The sequence below is a fragment of the Rhineura floridana genome, chromosome 1 (assembly GCF_030035675.1).
Source record: "Rhineura floridana isolate rRhiFlo1 chromosome 1, rRhiFlo1.hap2, whole genome shotgun sequence".
In the NCBI taxonomy this organism is placed as follows: Eukaryota; Metazoa; Chordata; class Lepidosauria; order Squamata; family Rhineuridae; genus Rhineura; species Rhineura floridana.
Genome location: NC_084480.1, coordinates 93,543,288 through 93,563,818, shown reverse-complemented (window position 1 = coordinate 93,563,818; position 20,531 = coordinate 93,543,288). Strand labels below are relative to the sequence as shown.

At 42.8% G+C, this 20,531-nt stretch overlaps 1 protein-coding gene across 1 annotated transcript in view; it reads left to right on the top strand.

Annotated features, from left to right (window-relative positions):
- Positions 1 to 11,601: 11,601 nt before the first annotated feature.
- The window catches only part of LRRC2 (leucine rich repeat containing 2), an 80,186-nt gene continuing 71,256 nt past the window's right edge, over positions 11,602 to 20,531 (top strand). The window contains exons 1-2 of the mRNA XM_061626236.1: positions 11,602 to 11,723; positions 20,366 to 20,511. Coding sequence (XP_061482220.1) covers positions 20,387 to 20,511 — 125 coding nt within the window. The 5' untranslated portion in view covers positions 11,602 to 11,723; positions 20,366 to 20,386. The remainder of the gene's footprint in view (positions 11,724 to 20,365; positions 20,512 to 20,531) is intronic.

Sequence of the window (20,531 nt, the reverse complement as noted above, 5' to 3'; positions counted from 1 at the left end):
GAAATTGCAGCTGGTACAGAATGCGGCGGCACGCTTGATCAAGCATAGCCGTCGCTGGGATCACATCACTCCGGTGTTAGTAGACCTACACTGGTTACCAGTTGTTTACCGGGCCCAATTCAAGGTGTTGGTGTTGACCTTTAAAACCCTATACGGTTTTGGCCCAGTTTATCTGAAGGAATGCCTCCAGTATCACCAATTATGCCGCCAGACAAGATCAGCCACACAAGACCTTCTCTCGGTCCCACCACTCAAAACAGCTAGGCTGGTGCGGACCAGAGAGAGGGCATTCTCGATTGTGGCCCCCACCCTCTGGAATTCCCTTCCTTTTGACCTTCAACATGCCTCCTCCCTGATGGGTTTTCGCCAAGCCTTAAAGACCTGGCTATTCAGGCAGGCCTATAGGATTGCTGGGGTGGATTAGTTTTTATGATGTATTAATTGAAGGCTGGTTTTAGATTAACTGATGAGTATGGCTTTTTGATTTGTACGTTGTATTTTACTATGCTATTGTACGTCGCCTAGAGTGTCCATTAATTCGGACAGATAGGCGACTCACAAATAAAATTTTATTATTATTATTATAGTCTGCCTCCTTTAGGCATGCTATTTTGAAAGGCTCTTGAAGGCCTTCCGAATGTGTGAAGGCATTCAATGTCCAGCAAAATTTAGTGTTCGTACACATGGGAATTTAGGCTGCCATTCTATGCACACTTACCTGGGAATAAACCCCACCGAACACAGAGGGACTTGTGAGTAATTGTGTACAGGATTGTGTTGTAAGCTGTGGAGAAAATACGAAGCCTGGCAGATCATTTGATGAGCAGAACTTCAATATACAGAAGAAACAATTTCTTATCTTACTGGAGGACACAAGTCCTGTCATTTGTGTAAGTCGTTACTATGATGTACAGCAGGTGTGGGGAACTTTTAGCCCTCCAGATGTTGCTGAACTACAACTCCCATCATCCCTGGATGTTGGCCATGCTTACTGGGACTGATGGCAGTTGTAGTTCAGCAACACCTGGCGAGCCAAGGTTCCCCATGCCTGATGAACAGTGTGAATGTAAACAGAAAGAAGCTGGATTAAAGCCCTGTTTGGATGTTAAAAGAACACATTGTGTGTGTGAGATGTATTTAGAGGGTGCAGGACTGTGTGCATCAGCTGCCAGCTGCACCCCGATCTTCCCACATTGAGCAGGAAGGTCTGAAGGGGGATTCTAAGTTTGTTTGGCCAAAGGTGCTTAAAAGCTTTTCCATGGTCAGGACGGAGCCCTGCAAGATCAAGGGTCCTGGTCATAGGAAGGACTCTGAGTGTATTTGGATATATGCAGAACCTGCTTCAGATCTTCTGTTCAATATGTGAAAGTATGAGAGAGCAGCTGTTGGGGATGAGGATGCTGGGTGTGTGTCTAGCATGGGTGGACCTGCACCTTCCTCAACAGGGATTTAGGGGAACATAGCTCAACAGGATTGTAGAGTTCCAGTGTTACGTTTGATGTATGTGAACTATTGAAGCATTAGCACTTTTCAGTCAGCAGATGGCACTGTTAGTTTCACTGTAAATACATCACTCACCCCATTGTGCAATGCATTTCCCCCTCTTTGGAAGGAATCCAAAACATGTGTGCAATTAGTACAGTCTTGTTAAAAACAACAAAAACCAAACAAGGGCAGCCATGTTGGTCCATAAGAAAAAAAAGTCCAAAATTGGGTAATACATTAGGATGAACCAAAAAGCCATACAAGTAGGGCAAGCTTTCAAGTTCTCCAGAACTCTTCATTAGGAAAGTTATTACACAAAGCAGGGGGTGGTTGGACAAAGAAAAATAATACACAAAAAGTAGAAAAATTAAGCTACAACAGTCTTACAGTTATATTCACTAATGGGCAAAAACCCTTGTGGTTTAAGAATGTACCTATAGCCAACAGATATATCTATCAAACTTTAAAAAGCAGGGAAATGGGGCAGCTATAGTGAATGTACCAGGGGATCAGGAGACCTGGCCTCCTCTCTGAGATATTGTACTGCCCTACAAATTGGTCAAAATGCAAACACAATTTGGTTTGGTTTTTCACAGTCCAATCCACTTCCTGTGTAGCTTGGAAGAATTTGGTAACGTGTGCCTCTGAGCATATGGTGAGTGATGGCAACACCTGCCATCTCCAAAGATGAATTACATTTTTTGTATGTTTGTTGGTGTTCTTCTTACTTTGCTTCTTTCCTGTGTTACTACTGTTTCTACTGAGAATCTAAGCTAGAAAATTAATTTCTCTCATTATTCATCCTAGAAATCTGTGTCAAATTTATTTTTATTAATTTCAAAGCCTTTTTATTGGTCAATGTCATATTATGGTGAAGACAGCCTTTTGTGTTTCAAACTGGAGGTTATGTTCTATTTCTATTTTGGGTGCATTAACAGTTGAATCTGAAACTGCAGTTTGATGTAAAATCAGACTGGTTACAATATGTTGCTATGTAAGCAATAAATCTAGCTGTTGGAAAAAACAAACTTGGTCTGCTCAAGATGCATGTTTTTGGCCAGCTATGTTTAAACCCCTCCCCTTAAGGAAAGGTGATATTAGTCAATGAAAAACATACAGCACACCTAGAATTTTGCTAGGATCTTGTGTATTTCACCTCCCCGTTTTATGTTGTGAAATCTGAGACATTCCTCATGTCCATTGGAGACTATTCTGCAGAATAGTCAGTGCCATTATTCCACAAGTGTTTTTGGAGTTTTTAAAATGCAAATTATGCAAAGTGTTGCTGTACTTCACATATTCACAGAAACAGAACCAAAAGAAAATGATTTACTATTGGAAAGTTCACTAAAATTGCAAACTAAATCAAACATATTTAAAGTGACTATCTGAACTAGATCAATTGTCTTAATATTGTTGCCTCCTCCTTGCTAAAACAAGATTAGCACAGCACATGTCTTGTTTCTGTTATTTGGGCTGATTGCAGGTGTTGCCACCACTCACCATATGCTCAGAGGCACATGCTACCAAATTCTTCCAAGCTACACAGGAAGTGGATTGGACTGTGAAAGACTAACCCAAATTGTGTTTGCATTTTGACAAATTTGTAGGATAGCACAATATCTCAGAAAGGAGGGTAAGATCTCCTGCTCCCCTGGTGCGTTCATTGTAGCTGCCCAATTTCCCTGCTTTTTAAAGTTTGATAGAAATATCTGTGGGCTATAGGTACGTTCTTAAACCACACATTTTTTTGCCTATTAGTGAATTTAAATAGGCGTGAAAGAAAGTAGTTACAGGGCTTGCAATTCTCTCTCACTACCTCTTTCTGCTAGTCTCTCCCGACTCACTTCCTGTTCCTCCTTCCAACTCCACCCCCTGCTACTGCTGCCTTTAGTTTAAGCTTCATACATATTGCTACACTCTCCCCCACCGCCCCCGTTGTTGTTGTTGTTTTGCCTATTAGTGAATTTCTCTGCTTTTTAATCTGGGAGGTAAGAAATGGGATCCTGTGCAAGTTTGCTGAGAATGGATTGATCATTTGCATGCTTATTCAGTTCAATGGGATTTACTTCCTTGCAATCATGCTTAGGATAAGTGAAACTGACCACAGGGATGGGGAGGAGAGGAGGAGGAAGGACAGAGGTAGGGGACAGAGGAGGAGGAAGGGCAGAGGGAAGAAGGGGGATGGGAGCAGGCAGGAGGGGGAAGGGAGGAGGAGGGCAGGTTTGATCATTTGCATGCTTATTGAGTTCAGTGGGATTTATTCCCGTGCAGTCATGGTTAGGATAGGTAAAACTGACCATGGGGGAGAAGGAGAGGGAGGGGAGAGGAGAGGGAAGCAGAAGAAGGGGGCGGGGATTGGAAGGGGAGGAGCAGGGGCGAAGGTCGGGGTGGGAAAGGGCAAAAGGGAGATGATGGGAGGGGAGGAGGAGGGGAGGAGGAGGGGAGGGCAGGTTTGAACATTTGAATGCTTATTGAGTTGAGTGGGATTTACTCCCGTGCAATCATGATTAGGAAAGGTGAAAGACCTGGGGGAAGGGCAGGGAGGGGAGGAGGTTGGGTGGGTGGCCCCTTGGGCAGCATCAAAGCCCCTTTCCTTTCCAAAAGGAAAACATTGTGAACAGTATCATTGTTTTTCAGTGTTTCCCCCACCTTTTTATTCTACAGCAGGCACATGTTGTCTCCCACCCAAATTTAAACCAAAGCTGTTCCTGGCCACATCCACAGCAGGCCTTTATTTCACTTTAGTACAGTCATGGCTTCCCCCAAAGCATCCTGGGAAGTGTAGTTAGTGAAGGGTGCTGAGAGTTGCTAGGAGATACCCTATTCCCCTCAGAGAGCTTCAGTCAGAGTGGCTGACTGTTAAACCACTCTGGCTACTGGAGCTCTGCCAGGGGAATAGGAGTCTCCTAACAACTCTCAGCACCCTTCACAAACTACACTTCCCAGGATTCTTTGGGTAAAGCCATGACCGTCTAAAGCAGCCTTTCCCAACCAGTGTGCCTCCAGCTGTTGTTGGACCACAACTCCCATCAGCCTCAGCCAGCGTTGGCAATGGTCAGGAAAGATGGGAATTGTGGTCCAACAACATCTGGAGGCACACTGGTTGGGAAAGGCTGGTCTAAAGTGAGATAAATGTCTGGCATGGGTGTGGCCCCCTGATTAGCCCAGCCCAGCAGCTGTGACTCTTGACACATATTTTATTTTATAATCAATGGAGGCTGAGTTTTTGTTTTTTCTACCTAGTCCGCACACAATATAGACCTATTGCATATATTTTTTTGGCCCTGAAAACCACTTCTTGACAAACTGGTTTCATTCTGAACATAAAAGCTCGTTGTAGACTGACTCTTCATTTACCCTGCAGTTTTTCCATCTGAAAACAGATGTAGGCAGTCCCAGCAATGAGGGGTGTATCCACACTTCCACAGTGGGTTGATGTATATTATGATAGCAAGGGGAGGATTTTCAAATGTGCAATCTAATCAAGGGGACGGTTTTCAGACACACAGCAAGTAACCACACACACCCATCAGGATGGCAGGATCTACAATCAATATGGAAAACAGCATGTTGAAGATGAGCACAAATGATTCTCTATAAGGAAAAACTACATTTTGGTGCTACAAGCAAGTATGTGTACACAGCCAATATAATGCTGCCTGTGAAATTTCTGATGTTAGAACTGAAGTGGTACTTTTTAGGACATTATCATTAAACTCTATTTACATTCAGTCACTAGAGGAAGTGCTCACTCTCAAATATACAGAATGCCCACCAGAAAAGGTTCATTGGAACCTACATGACCTTTGCACATTTCAAGTAAGTTGAAAGCCCAGCTTTGAAACTGCAATTATAGTTTCTTGGCTGACCCAGAATGTCTAAATGTTCAAAATAATAAATCAACGGATAGAAATAGTGAAATAAACAAAAATAATGAGATCTGTAAATGAGCTTCTACTTTTTTTTCCTTTGCCTCCTGTGTTTCTGAATCCAGACACATATCCATCATACTTACTTCTGTTAACATGAAGGCTAAAAACTGATGTCTAAGCATTGTAAAAAATAAAATAAAAATCAGAATGACCTTTTAGCCTTGTTTAGCAGTTCATATTGATTCATGTGACTGTGGAAGAGGGGAGCGTACAGAAGCCATGATCCTCTGGAAGGAATTTCAGCTTAGTTACTGAGTTGATTGGGATGAAAGGCTAGAATTAGATGTGACACCAATGGCCTTCTTGTATGTTTGGTTCCTTGCCTAATGAAAACAGCCAAAGGTTAGCCGATTGCTGATAACATTCCCACTACTCTGTTCATAGCAAATGATTCTAAAGCAAAGCGAGCCAGTCAAAAGCAGATCTAGAAATTGCTCTACAAGGGTTTATAAGTAATGCCTAGTCTTGCAATATTCCAGTTTTGTGGTGGTTGCTTAGTGGTTTCTGAAATAGTTTGGATGTTGTAAACCACTTTTGGGCAGGGTGTGTATGTGTCATCCTGAAAGGCTGCCTATACATATTGAAATCAATCAATAAAATAAGTAATGACTCAAATCATGTGGGAAATTCCTATGAAATTCCATGCCACCCTGGAGGCAAGTAAAAATAACTTCAGATTTACTAGTAATTGGTTCTGCTTTCAGTGTTTAGGCATGAGCACTGTTGCTTATGTAGCTGAACCAGTACCACCTATGCACAAGAAAGAGGCATCAGCAGGAGAACCCTAAGGTACAAAAAACAAATCTTTAGAAAAAACTCACAATTTTAGACTGTAAGAAATAACCCAATGAGGACTGAGCATGCTCAGTTGCCATAGAATGCTGACCGACTGTTTGGGTTGGGTGAGGGGAGGAAAATTGGTTGGGAGGGTGATTGGAATGGAATGTCATGGAGGAGGGCATGGCTTGGTTTCTGGAATGGTGAAAATCCACACAAACAATTTATTGCAGATCCCATGTTCACAATTTATGCATATCTGTATATAATTACAAAGGGCACAGTCTGCTGGATCAGCCTAAGGCTTCATCTAGTTCAGCATCCTGCCCTCAACAGGAGCCAGCCACATTCTTCTGAGAAGCCCACAAACAGCATGAGAAGGCAACCACCCTCTCCTGTTATTTGTCCCTCAGCAATTGGTGCTCACTGGTGGAAACAATAATTACAAATCACATCCCAATGTCTATAAATTCACATGATGCCTCCCCTTGTGCTCACATGTGTGCAAGTTGCAGAACTCAGGCAGAAGTGTGCTTGAAAGGCTTCTGGTTGAGATCAGCTATTGCAGGTGTGGGGAATCCTTGGCTGTCCAAATGTTGCTGAACTACAACTCCCATCAGCCCCAGCAAGAATGCCAATGGCCAAGGATGATGGAGGTTGTAGTTCAGCAACATCCAGAAGGCCAAACGTTCCCCACACCTGCAGTCGACCAATCACTGACTTTGTATAAGGCTGATTCATGCACTATATTTTTATTAAACATTTCTTACATTTGTGTCCTGTCTTTCTTCCATCATGGAACTCCAGGTAGGTACATGCAGACCTTGGAAGTAATTAGTTAAAATGTTGTTGTTATGTGTCTCCAAGTCAGCTACGACTTACGGCAACCCTATGAATCAGCGACCTCCAAGAGAATTTAAAAAAATTAATTACTTGTAATTCATTACTTTTTGGAGGAATGGGTGGGTAATTTCACATTTTGATTGTAATAGAACAAGGAGTAATTTTATTACTTTTGAGGAGTAATTGTAATGTTTCCAGCACCACTTTTGGGCATTACTTGGGGGGCAGGGAGAAGGGGAAGTCTTCTGCTCCTCTGATTTGTGGATGAAAATCATGTCCCTCAAACGGCTTCTGTGCAACATCGCTCTTCCCTCGTGCTCTGTGAGTGGGTAGGAGGTGACAAGGGAGGAGGTGGAGAGTGAGAAGGCGTGGGGTGAAGAAAATAATTGTTTAAAAAAATGGACGGTGGAGAAAAGTGGAGGGAGAAAGGAGCTGGAGGGCAAGAGCATGAATAAAAGAGGAGGAGGCAGCAGGTGAATGGAGATAAAGAACTGGTGAGGTAAAAGATGACAATGTGTGTGTGTGTGAGAGAGACAGAGAGAGAGAGAGAAAGAGACAGAGAGAGAGAGACAGACAGACAGACAGACTGACTGTGTTTGCACTTGGCACACAAAGCTGCCTCTTCTGCCCTCCCTGGCTACTTTGCTGCATTTGCAGTATTTTAACTTTTTTGTATCTTGGGGGAAAATGTTTGCTTGGTTGGGTGTCCCTTAGTTGATGGCAGGGTAGGGTCCGGGAGGTGGTTGAGTGAGAGAGATTATGCTTGCTGGCTGAGTGTGTGTGTGTGTGTGGGGGGGTTGCACTTGGTTTGACGTGCAAAGATCTGAGTAGTGGCTTCTGCCTCCCTTCCTGCCTCCCTTACTAACAGAGAGAACACCATTGCTATCTTATGGATAAAAAGAATTATTCTACTTCCTCTGTGTTTGTGTGTTTATTTTTTAATGTTGTTTTAGGCGACTTAGGTGTGCAGCAGCCAAGGCCAGCACCTTGTAGGCACTCTAGTTTTTTTTAAAAGTAACTTAAGTGTAAGTGTAGTGATTACTTTTGAGTAACGGTAAAGCAATCAATTCCTTTCAGAACAATTGTAATTGTAATGGCAATTTATTCCTTTTTGGGACCATGTAACAATAAAAGTAATCTTCCAAGCTGTGGGTACATGTGGTTCCCAGGAGATCTCCCAACATCCAGACACTGACCGGAGCCTTCAGCTTCAGTAAGGTAGTGGTGGCTGCAGGCATCTTCTGACCATATCCTGGGACTGTAATGCTTACATAGCTCTTTATATTAAAACTGCTCTTTGTGAATGCAGAAGAGAAGGGGAAAGGAGCAATATTTCTTATTATATAATATTCTTCTAAGTGTCACACTACCTGTGAATGCTTCTGCACAGGCACACACCTGTGCAGAAACATTTACGAGTAGTGTGATGCTGCGAGGCAAGGCAAGACGACAGTGGCAATGGCAGTGGGGCATGAGGCATAGGGAAGGGGGAGGGAGGGAGCGCTGGTGACCTGTGGAGGGAGGGGGAGTGCTGGTGATCCATGGGGGGAGGAGCACTGGTGACCTATGTGCAGGGAAAGGGAGGGGTAGCACTAGCGGCCTGTGGGGGAGAGAGTGAGGGAGGAGTGCTGACAACCCGTGGAGGATAGTGGTGGTGACAGTAGGTGGGGTTGGTAAGTGAAGCGAGCAGGGGTGGAGCCCCTAGTGTAATATAATGAGCATTCCTGCCAGTGTCATAAGCCAACTGAAGCAAGAACTGTTTTAACCTTCATGTGAGAAAATGCTTTTAGAGAACCTTAGGGATTGATTCCTAGTATTACTGGTACAGACTACATTCTTTGGTTATTTATGTTTTAAATGGGACTGGTGCAGATGGGACAATGTTCTAGGAAAACTCCCAAAGTCTCTTCAGTGCTTCTCACAAATCTCTAGGAAGGCACTCTGCATTACCATAAAAGACCAGAAGAATCTGTAGGGACAGGATATCTGTTCTTAGCTAGTGATTTGTTGACTGATGCCATATACACTGATCATCTCTCTTCAATGCACTTACTTGTCCACCCATCTTGTTATAAATGCAGCTTGTCTTATCAGAGCCCCTTTGATGTTTATCACTTTAAGCACCTTCTTATGGTGATAGGGTGACAGGGAAATTTCATGCAGTCTTTTCCCATGTAAAATCTCTTGACTGGTTGGAGGAATGTGGAGGCACTTAAATATATAGTACCTTTTTAACGGTAGCCCTTACAGCTTTTAAAAAGTAGTTTCATAGAATCCTAGATCAGGAGGGGACCAGAAGTACTTCTACAAGATGAGCCCCACTGGATCAGACCAAAGGCCCATCTAGTCCCACAGTGGCCAACCTGATGCGTATGGAAAGCCCACAAACAGGACAAGACTGCAGTAGCCTCTCCCACAATTGTTTCCCAGCAATTGTATCTAGAGACAGAACTATCGTGACTAGAAGCCATTGATAGCATCCTCCAAGAATATAAAGCCAGCTAAGCTGATGGCTGTCACTACATCTTGTGGTAGTGGAGTCCATAATTGAACTACTATGCACTGTGTGTGAAGAAATACTTCCTTTTACCTGTTCTGAATCTCCAACCAGTATTAGATGATCCTGGGTTCCAGTATTACGAGCTAGGATGAAAAGGTTTCCTCTACCTGCTTTTGTCACACTATGCATCATTTCATAAACCTCAGCCATGCCCCCCCTTGTTTTTTCCCCAAACCAGCCTTTTTGCAAAGGCAGGATCAACTCTCCACAAGTGAAGGAAGATGTGTTTCATAAATCAAAGTGGCAATATTCTGCTATTTTGTCTCTTAAAGTGTGATCTAGATGCTGCTGTTCCTGGAAAGAATTAATGTAGCTGATTTATATTTTTGCCATATTTTTCCAGTGGTCAAGGGAGGACCAAATGAAATGGCTTAGAAATATATATTCACATTGGGGATCAACATCTCCTTGGTAAGTTTCCTACCCTGCTGGCCATACCATATAGCACCACATGGCCATCATGTAATAGGTTGCCTTGTCCCTGCCAGTTTCTGTCATTTCTGTGGGCAGTGAATGGGGAGACTCTATGCCACAACCTCAACTTACATGGTAAATTCTACTACAAACAATGCAGCTGGAAAATTCTGATCCTCATAGCAAGTGTAATCTGGGGCTATACTAGATGGGATGCCATGCGCACAGTGAGTGACTGTGTGAATGGCATTTGAAAATGAAATATTAGACATGGGGTCCCTGGTGTGGGGATAGGGTTCCTCACCCCTGCACCTATGATTTGCGATGGAAAAAAAAACTTCCATTGGTACAATAAAAGCTTCCCATTCCAATGCAAATAGTAAGCATGGAGGGGTATTGGGGTCCCAATCCATATAGAGGCACTCACATTTCCCACTGACTTAAAAAATTACGGACTGCCTTCAAGTCGATTCCGATTTATGAGCGACCCTATGAATAGGGTTTTCATGGTAAGGGGTATTCAGAGGGGGTTTACCATTGCCTCCCGCTGAGGCTAAGAGGCAGTGACTGGCCCAAGGTCACCCAGTGAGCTTCATGGCTGTGTGGTGATTTGAACCCTGGTTTCCCAGGTTGTAGTCCAACACCTTAACCACTACACTACACTGGCTCTCTTAGGAAGGGGGTGAACACACACCAGAAAAACAAATACTAATTGCATGAAAGCCGCTCTGTCTCTTTTCGGCCCATAGTATTCAACTCTTTTTCAGGTGAATCAGAAATCAACAGCTGACGCTTTCCTCTGCATAGAGATGCAGTGATGGAGGAAACATAACACCTTCTTTTTTTGCCTGTTGTGCAGTTGGTAAAAGTGCAGAGGTTCGGCACATAACCAAAGGTGGCAGCCCTCTGCAGCGACCTTCTGTTACAGCCTCAGCAAACTCTTTACTAAGAGTCCTTAAGCATGGTGTCTCCCTGGCACAGCTACTCCACGTATATTTCAAAGGGGCTGTCTCAGAGATGAAGCTCTGCCAGGAAAAAAAAAAAGTTGGATCCATTCCTTAGAGCGCTCTTTGAGACTATATCAGGAAGAGTTGAACTTGCCAAGTTCAGAAGGGCAGTGACACCTTTCCCATTAAACACGTGCTTGTCAAGCTGGAGTGGTTTGCGATCGGAGTCTTTTTGGCTCTGCAGTATCACTCGTGTCACCCTGCAGCCCTGACAGTTGCAGGAACTTTGTTTCAGTTTTCTTTTTATTTCCTTATTTTATGACGAGGTCTCTAGACTACAGAAACTTATTCTAATTCTAAAACAAAAACAAACCTTGTCTTCTTTCCTCCTCTTGCCATCTCTCTTTGATTTTAAATAATGTTGGGACTATAGGTCAAGTTGATGTTGCTTTGATCACTCTTGCTGAAGTGCTGGTAAACTGGTTATCCTATTCAAAGTTCTGTTCATTTCTCCAAGTGGAGCCTTGCAGTGTTGATATTCTATCACCCCCCTGGCTGCTTTCAAACCACAGATCATGTTAGCACGCTGCAAATATAGAACATTAGCGAATCTGGAAGGTTAGTCACGTTGGCAAGTTTAAACAAACAGAGATACTGGGCTGACCAACAGCTATGTTGTTGCTGTAAACAACTTCAGCATTTCCAGTTTATTTACCACAGGTACACTGAGGAGTTCAGAACAATAGTGCTCTTTAGGTTTAGGTAAGTGGCCATTTTGCTGACTGTTGAGATTACAGCTCTTTGGGTCTGTGGGGATCAAACATGCAAAGTCATCATTGCTGATTGATTCTGCTAGTAGTGTTGTGGTGTCTGCCAAAATGTATGTGTGTGGGAGCGTGCAAGTGCAAGGGAGACATATAAATAGTTTAAGCTTAGAACATTATACTTTTTGATACACTTGATCTTTCAAATATAATGTAATGATAGCTAAAAAATGCATTTATGATACTAACCTGAACCTGTAATGTATATAGTGAGCTTTTAATGTTTTATTTTATTTAAAGCATACCTGACACCTGCTTCTAGTTCTCTCTCTGTCTCTGCTGTAAAAAACAAACAAAATAACATTAAACACTGGACTATTATATCTGAAGGGCACAGGTTGGAGTGAAAATGATTTATTATATAAAAAAATGGCTATTTATCTTTGTTGTGTGTCAGGATCTTGAGTGAAGCTTAAAAGAGTTATAGAATGTCTGCTTCTGAAGGCCATGTACACCAAGCATCTAACACAGATAAAGCATATCTAGCAAGCCAAGAGACGATGGTATATGAGAGTGTTGGTGTAGATCAAGAAGTTACACTGCAGGTTAACAAGTTATCGCCTGGCGCCCATCACTGTAAGAAGAGAATGCATGTTAGTTGAAAGGTGAAGTACTTGTCTTTAATATTCAGGGAGTAAATATTATGACTAGAGGCTGATATGGAGGATAAGGGTATCAATGGCTACTAGTCATGGTGGCTATGCTACCTCCAAAATCAGAGGCAACATGCCTTTGAATTTAGTTGCTGAAGAACAATAGCAGGGGAGGGCTATTGCCCTCATGTCCTGTTTGTAAGCTTCCCAGAAACATCTGGTTTGGGGAAACAGCATGCTGGACTAGATTAGCCTTTGGTCTGATCTAGAAGGGCTCTTAGGCTGTAAACACGCTAGTCGCCAGATCAAAGCGTTTCCATTGGCCACACCTGGAGTGGGAATGGGTTGGTCTACGGATCAGTTGCACAATCTTTTTGAAGCTGAATTTTTTAAAAATGGTGGCTCCCACCAGGTTTTACAATAAAAAAGGGTGGGTTTGACTAGTGTCGTGTGCCCCCATTATCAGAAGAGAGAGGTGGAGACGCACTAGAACTGGCAGAACAGTGAGTGTGTTTTTATCTTTAGGTCTGTAACAGGTTTTTTTCCCCTCAGAGAGTTGAATGGCACAAAAGAGGCATTGTTGCTTACAGTCGCCTTTGCTAAGCAGGATTTGCGGGTTTTTGTAGTGATTCAAAACTTTGCACAGTCTATTTTATCAGTGGTCACATCAGTGGTGGTGGGGAGTGTGAACACACATATGATAAATCATGCCTCTGACATGCCACCATCAAGCTTCTTAAAAGCTACTGTTGATCCCCTGCCTAAAACCCACAATTAGCTAAACCCTGTGCAGAACACTGGACTGCTGCAAATGGCAACAAAACATTTCATCCACATTCATTACTGAGCTTAGGCTGGAATAATTAGATGTTACCTCTGCCAATCAATGTGTGAGGAACTATCACTGTAGCTGTTGCCTGTCAGAGTATGTCTTCAACCTTTTAAGATTTGCAACCTACCTCTTAGCACAAGCATGCCTTTGGGGACCCATTTCATTAATTTTATTATCATTTATTTATCTGGATCATGTATTTATATGGCGGTCGTGCTACTGCTGAGGCCCTCCTATGGTTGTTACAATGCAGTAGTGGGTTCTGACCCAGGTGCTGAAGGCCAATGGAATCGTGTTGATAGTACTGGGCTACATGAACAATAGTCTGCCTATGCTGTTCCAACAGTATTGACTATGCTGACTGGCAGGGGCCCTCCAGGATTTCAGGCAGTACTGCGTGGAGGTGCCGAGGATTGAACCTGGGACCTTCTGCATGCAAAACAGATGTTCTATCACTGAGCTATATGGCTCTTTCTCCCTAAATGGCTCTGGGGGAGAGGAGAGATCAGGGGATTACAGCAGGAACATAGGAAGTGGCCTTATGTTGAGACAGTTCACTGATATATCCAGCTCAGGATTGTCTACACTGATTGACAGTGGCCCTCCAGGGTTTCAGAGAGGGTGTCTCTCTGGGCCCTACTTGGAGAGGCTGGGGTTGCACCTGGGAACTCCTGCGTGCAAAACAGTTGCTTTACCGCTAGGGGTGTTCAGAGAATTCCATTAGAAACAGAAAGGGGAGTGGAACTTGCTGCACTTCTCATGTTCATCAGTGGTAAGGAAGAGAAATCAAGTGAATTTGAGCAGTATTCACTATTGTGGTTTTTGTAAGCCTTTGAATAGCAGTTGCTGTTAGGAGAGGGCTATTGCCTTCAAACCCTGCTTGAAAACTTGCCAGTGACATCTGGTTGGTCACTGTGGAAACAGAATGCTGACCTAGATTGGTCTGATCCAGCAGGGCTCTTATGTTATTATGTCAGACAGCAGTGCTTCCTTCCTACATGTCTGACATACAACGTACAGTGCTTCCAGCTCTCTCTTTCTTCCTGTTGTAACACAACTAATTTTCCTTCCCCTTCCAGGATTCTTGATATTCTCTCACTTCCTTAATGCACAGCAACCATATGCCAAGGGTGGGGAACCTTTTTTGCAGTCCAAGGGCCGCATTCCCTACTAGGAAATCTCCTGGGGGCCGCAAGCTGATGGTGGGTTGGGCCAGACATAAAAGGCATGGGGAGCAATGGGAGTGATTTTTACCTTTGTACACCGAATGCTATATTCCAGGCCTGCAAAAGTCAGGGGGCTCTACACATCCATCTCCATCCAGGAAAACAAAATGGATTGTCACAGCTCTAGCCAGGCAAAAGCACTCTGGGGGAGAGCTGGGACAGGGAGGAATATGGCCTGGAGAAAGGTGATGTGGCCTAAGAAGAGCCCCAAAGGCTGGCTAGAGAGGCCTGGGGGCCAACATTTGGCCTCACTCTAAGCCCTTTGCTTGAGTAAAGACCGAGCTAGTGGGAAGGACTGTAGCTCAAGGTAGTAGAGCCCATGCTTTGCATGTAGAAGGCCCCAGGTTCAATCCCCGGCATCTTCAGGTAGGACTGGAAGAGACTCTTGTCTGAAATCCTGGAGAGCTGTTTCTAGTCATTGCAGGCAATACTGAACGCGATGGACCAATGGTCTGACTCTGTATAAGGCAGTCTCCTCTGCTCCTAAACTGCTATCAAACAGTTCATTGTAATTATAATAATATGAAACACTGAACTGAATTCCCTGGCAAATGTTTTTTATGAAATGGTGATAATCAACATTTTGTCAATAAAATATGAAAAGGATGAAAGGAAATCAGCATGGAAAAAAGTAGCTTCTTCAAATGGCAGAAGGAGGAATTCATTTACGGAATGGGTTTGCCCCTCTAAGTGAAGAGATAGGGGAATACATCTGCAATAAATCCCTCTACATGAGTAACAACAGTAGCATCCATCAAGATTGATGGCAAACACATTAGTGCTGTGAGAGCAGGGGAAGTACAAAAAATACTCTTAATCAACCACTAATTAATCCATAATTAAAGGCTTAATTAATGAACATCCCTATGAGGAGCTTAGACTTTCTGGGCAAAAATACAGTAATAAGAGAAAACCTTGTTGATGAGATAATTTCTTTCGATGAATCCCACATTAAGGGTATGAGAAAACTTTGCCAGTGGTTTATCAACCTTTTTGGCCAAGTGGGCAGGTCTGGAATTTTGAGAAAGTGCTGTGGGTGGAAGTCACAGAATGGCTGCTTTGGAGGCATGGCATAACACCAATGGCTGTCATGGGGGTAGCATAACACAAAATATCTACCACAGCCAAAAGAATGAAAAAAGAGGCAAGACCACAAAATGGTATGGATGTCTCAGGCTATGGTCTGAAGGTGCATGAGGCCAGCTCCCTGCTGAAGCTAAGCAAGGTCAGGTATGGTCAGTGCCTGGATGGGAGACCGCCTGGGAACCATATGTAAGCTGCCTTGGACTTCATGAAAAAAGAAAGGTGGGGTATAAATGTAATAAATAAATAAATAATAAAATAAAATGTGTTTTGCCCCATCAATTTGCAACCACAACACATATCCAGAGCATGTTGCTGCTTTCCTTGCCAGAGCCAGTGGCTCCAATGGAGATATGGTGCTAGTTGGGAAAGCATGTAAGTGGAGCAACACATGTGCCTTTTGCTTGCATGCATTACCACTATGACAGAGAGCCATGAGCCCAGCATTAACAAACAAATCAGATATATTCACATAAATCGGGGGATCTGTGAACATAATGCCAAGCCATGGTGGTGCCATTTGCTGCTCTGCTTCAGGCTGGCCCTGAGAGCAGAACCATACTTCTCTGGGAACTTGGGTACAGGGAGAAAGGAAAGGTTTTCTTCAGAGGAGTGATGTGGGAAAGGCTGAAGCATAATATCCAAAGGCCTATCAAGACCATATTTTCAAAGGCCCAGTGTTTCTATCAATTTGCCCTGTGTATGGGAAAGAATAGAGTGGCCACATGTCTTATTTTATTGAGACTAGCCTTCTATTTTGAAGGGCTGCCAGCACTTTATTTAAAGGTGCCTTCTGTCTGAGGGATACCCAGTCCTGGTTTGCAGATAAGGAACCATAAAAAGGGAGAGCAAGAGCCTTGATGCTGCCCATCAGTAGCAGCACCGGGTCAGCAGAGTGAGCAGGTGCACAAGTCATCTATGGTGAGGTCAGTAGCGTAGTGGCAAATTCAGAAGTGCAGGGTCCCTTCATGGTCGTCACAGCCATACCCCCTCACAGCCATGCCCCCTTCTAAGATTATACTGCTATACTGATTATACTAAGATTATATAATACTGCTTTCTGCTTCTCTATCAGAGTCACCATTTACCTGCCCTTTCTCACTGCCAGAGACATTGCTTGAAATTACTGAATTCAGTGTCTACACGTTTATCTCCTACTGCTACCAAACTGCTTGATGATGTATATGAGATGCTATCATAGGATTCACTGGCTCTTCTTCTGCCATTACAGAATTCTCACTCTCTGCAACTTGTCTTTGCTTTTTGAAGTAAGAACTAATAAAGGCTTGCTTACAATTGACACTCATTGGGACTCTTCTTAGTGCCTAATACACTCCCCTTTTATGTTGATTGGCTCATAGGATGCTGGAGACATAGGGACCCTGCTGGGACCTGGTTCTTAAAAAAGTAAAGGGTCTAAGACCCCCCCTGACCCTGGATAACTACACCCCTGGGTAGATGTATTGTCTTTATAGTTAAATTATAGTAATTATTTCCAAACGTGTGCCCATAGATATAAATATCATATGCAAATGTTATGCAGATTGGTGTCCTCTTTTTTGGCGATGGAAATGCTTTGTTGGTGATGCATGACTGGCCACCCTCAGAAAAAATGAGAACACTTTGGTCTGTGTGAATGTTATGATGACCTGCACTGGGTTACAATTACATTTAAACTAAGAGCCAAACCTTATTTAAAGCACATCAATGCACATTTAAAGCCACCCTGGGTTCCTGCTGGGAGGAAGTGTCGGAGAGTCGTGATGCTGGGAACGGAGAGTTCTGTGCGAGCTTATGTGTGTGTGTTTGAATCCTTGCTAAAGATTCTACCTTCCATGCAAATTAGTCAGACAGAGACTTTAAGCTTTAAAATAAGAAATAACTACTTTATTCTGGAAGTACATACTTGATAGGAAAGAGTCCTATATCTAGCTAACTAGCTAAGTTGGAGCCGCAAACACTGAGCCCAGCGCTTGCCCTCATGCTTTGGAGGAGAGGGAGAGACAAAGGAATATATCTGCTCCCCTCTCAAGAGAAAGAAGAAGTAAGAAGGAGGGAAGAAACTGTGATCAACATCCTTGCATATCAGTCTAGCAGGCAGGAAGAGACAGCAGGAGATCAAAGGACAGGTATAGCCTAGCAACCAAGAGGTCTCCTCTCTAACTACCCTTTTTAACCCCATGCAGCCTCAACCCACAAGTTGGAGTTGAACCACATATATTCCAACAGGAAGGGCAGGATGTAAATAAAATAATAAATAAAGTACATGACTTTCTCCAAAGAATCCTGGGGACTATGATATTCACCTCACAGAGCTACAAATTCCCACCAAACTACAGTTCCCATGATTCTCGAGGGGAAGCCATGTGCTTTAAATGTGCATTGGATATGCTTTAAATGTATGGTGTGGACCTTTCTGCAGCTTTTCTTGTAAAAATAAAATAAAATAAATAGAAGCAAATATACAAAGGACATTGTTTCTGCAAACCAAATATAAAAGCAACAAAATCATAACCAAAAAGACATGAAAGCAATAAAAAAAATCAATTTCTGAAGCCTGTAACTGTGAATAATGTTATAATGCTAATGTGACATCCAGCAACCAATTGTAGAATAAAATGCAGCTCCAAATCTTGCTCTAGTTAAAAGAGCAGCAGCGACTCTGAAAATTTGTATATATGCTCTGAAAGCAGAAAAGGGTTTTGCAGCAGCCATGCATTACAGTTGATGCATTGACTCATTTCTTGTGTAAATCTGATGAAGCCGTTGGAGAGACACTGGGCATATTGATTGAAGCCCAGTAAAATCCCAATGTGTAAACAGGTATTGCTAAAGTTAAGGCTACCTACTATTATAGACTCCAACACACAGAGCTTCTTTGTCACAGGTGATACCATTATAAATTACTCATCATCTCCCTTTTTTCTGGTCTTGAACTCCTTCTTGGTCAGAAATCCTGTTCTTTTTATAGCATACTGCGAGAGAGACCAGTTTTCATGATCTCTCTGAGAAATGAGTGATACTACAATAATACAACATCTGAGAAAGATGGGCCATGACCTCAAAAATAATTCAAAAGCAGACGTCCTCCAGGAAAGATGGGATTCAGCAGCAACGGTTATAGCGCAAAGCTGTGCAGAAACCACAGCTAAATGCTCTTCCATCCCAGACCTGTAAGCTGCATGTGCCAAAAGCTCATCCAACAGAATAAATTAGCACCTGCTTTCTGACTGTTAATGCAAGCAGCTAGGCAAAGAAGATTTATCCAAATAAGCCTTATTCAAATATAAGTAATACAAGCACCTCCTTTGCTAATGCAGAGGTATTTATAGGAGATGATGCAGGTGATAAATCGTACATGAGTCAGAGGACGAAAGCAAGGATGGTAGAATACAGAATGAAAGGGTTGTGAGAGGACGTCCACATACTTGATTTATATCCACCCCTTTCCTTTCCATGTAGTAGGAGCATATCATATTCATACATAGGTGACATGGGAATTACTCTTCATGATGGGTGTGCCCTTGTATTCTCCTTGAGGTTGCCCACTAGGTTTCCCTAACTTGGTGCTTTCCAAAGTTTTGAACTACAATTTCCATCATCCCTGATCATTGGCCATGCTGGCTGGGGCTGATGGGAATTGTAGTCCAAAACATTTGGAGGGCACCAGGTTGGGGAAGTCTGGCCTTACTAAATGCTCCCAAGAACCTTAAGAGCACATTGCTCACAGTTGTGCAACATCTTCCCAGCAACTAGTATTCTTCTGCATATGATGTTACATTGTAGTAGCTATCATTCAATTTGTCTAAACTTAAAACGGAGGGAAGAAAGGACGAGGTATTTCTCTAGTAGTGGATTAACTGCTCTCAGTTCTCTTTTATTAAGTGTAATAAAAATGAGAGCTGATGAAATCTCCAGTGAAGTTTTTTTTTTAAAAAAGGAAAAGAAACTGCAGTTTTTGATCTGGGATGAAGCAATTATTTTTTAAAGGCTTTCTGACTTCAGTTACATAGATCAGTGAATGATTTTATGAACAAGTACAACAAAAGCCCGGTATAGATGGATTTGTTGTATTTCATGATAAAAGTCAAATGGAAATGATTACATCTTCAGCTATGACTCTGAGCATGAGAGAGTAGCTCAATTAGTTTTCTAACTACATTTTTGACAGACTTAATAGCTGACTGACTGGTAACCATGTTGACATTGGAGCAACGTCCCAGAACAATGCTATTGGAGATGCAGCTTTTAATAATATGTTAGACGTAGCCTAATTCTCCAAGTGGTGAGAGTTCTAGATGTGCAATGTATATGGTTTCCTTTGAGTGAGACAACTGGAAGCTTACCTGTATTTTGTGATATTAAGTTTTTTTTTAAAGTGCTACTGAGATGAATTTTATCCACCCTTTCACCCACCCAGAGGTCTATGCCATGCCACTAGTGTGGATGGAACATTGCATGTTGTTCACACATAAAAAGCACAACAGTGTGCAAAGCATGTAGCTTATGGTGGAAGATCACTCCGTGACTAGCATTAGGAGCTGCCCATCTGGAAACAGCCTTGGTCTCTAGCTGCATTCTGACTCTAGCTGCAACTCCTCAAGCTGCTTTCTCTGTTAAATGGAAGTGCTTTAAATGTATTGTATAGATGTGACCCAAATTCAGCAGTGGTCGATAGGCGAAGAAGAAGAGATGGTGTTTTGCACCTGGCTTCCAGACACTAAGCGTCACTGCTGCTTACTGAGAGGGAGAGGGGCAAGGTGTGGGGAGCACAGTGTGGTTGCAGTATATGTGAGATGCTTCTTTTCCTTATCATGACACTCTCTTAATAAAATTGTTATTGCAGGAGAATCTTAATGTCAACACCATGGGGCATCAGGTGATAATATTCGACTTTTCATCCATAAGAGGCATGTGGGAGATTCGGGCTAAGAAGCACAAAGAAAGGCAAAAGAAGGAGAAGGAAAGAGTAGCCACAAGCGCGTTAGAAAAGTAAGGAAACGTATTATTCT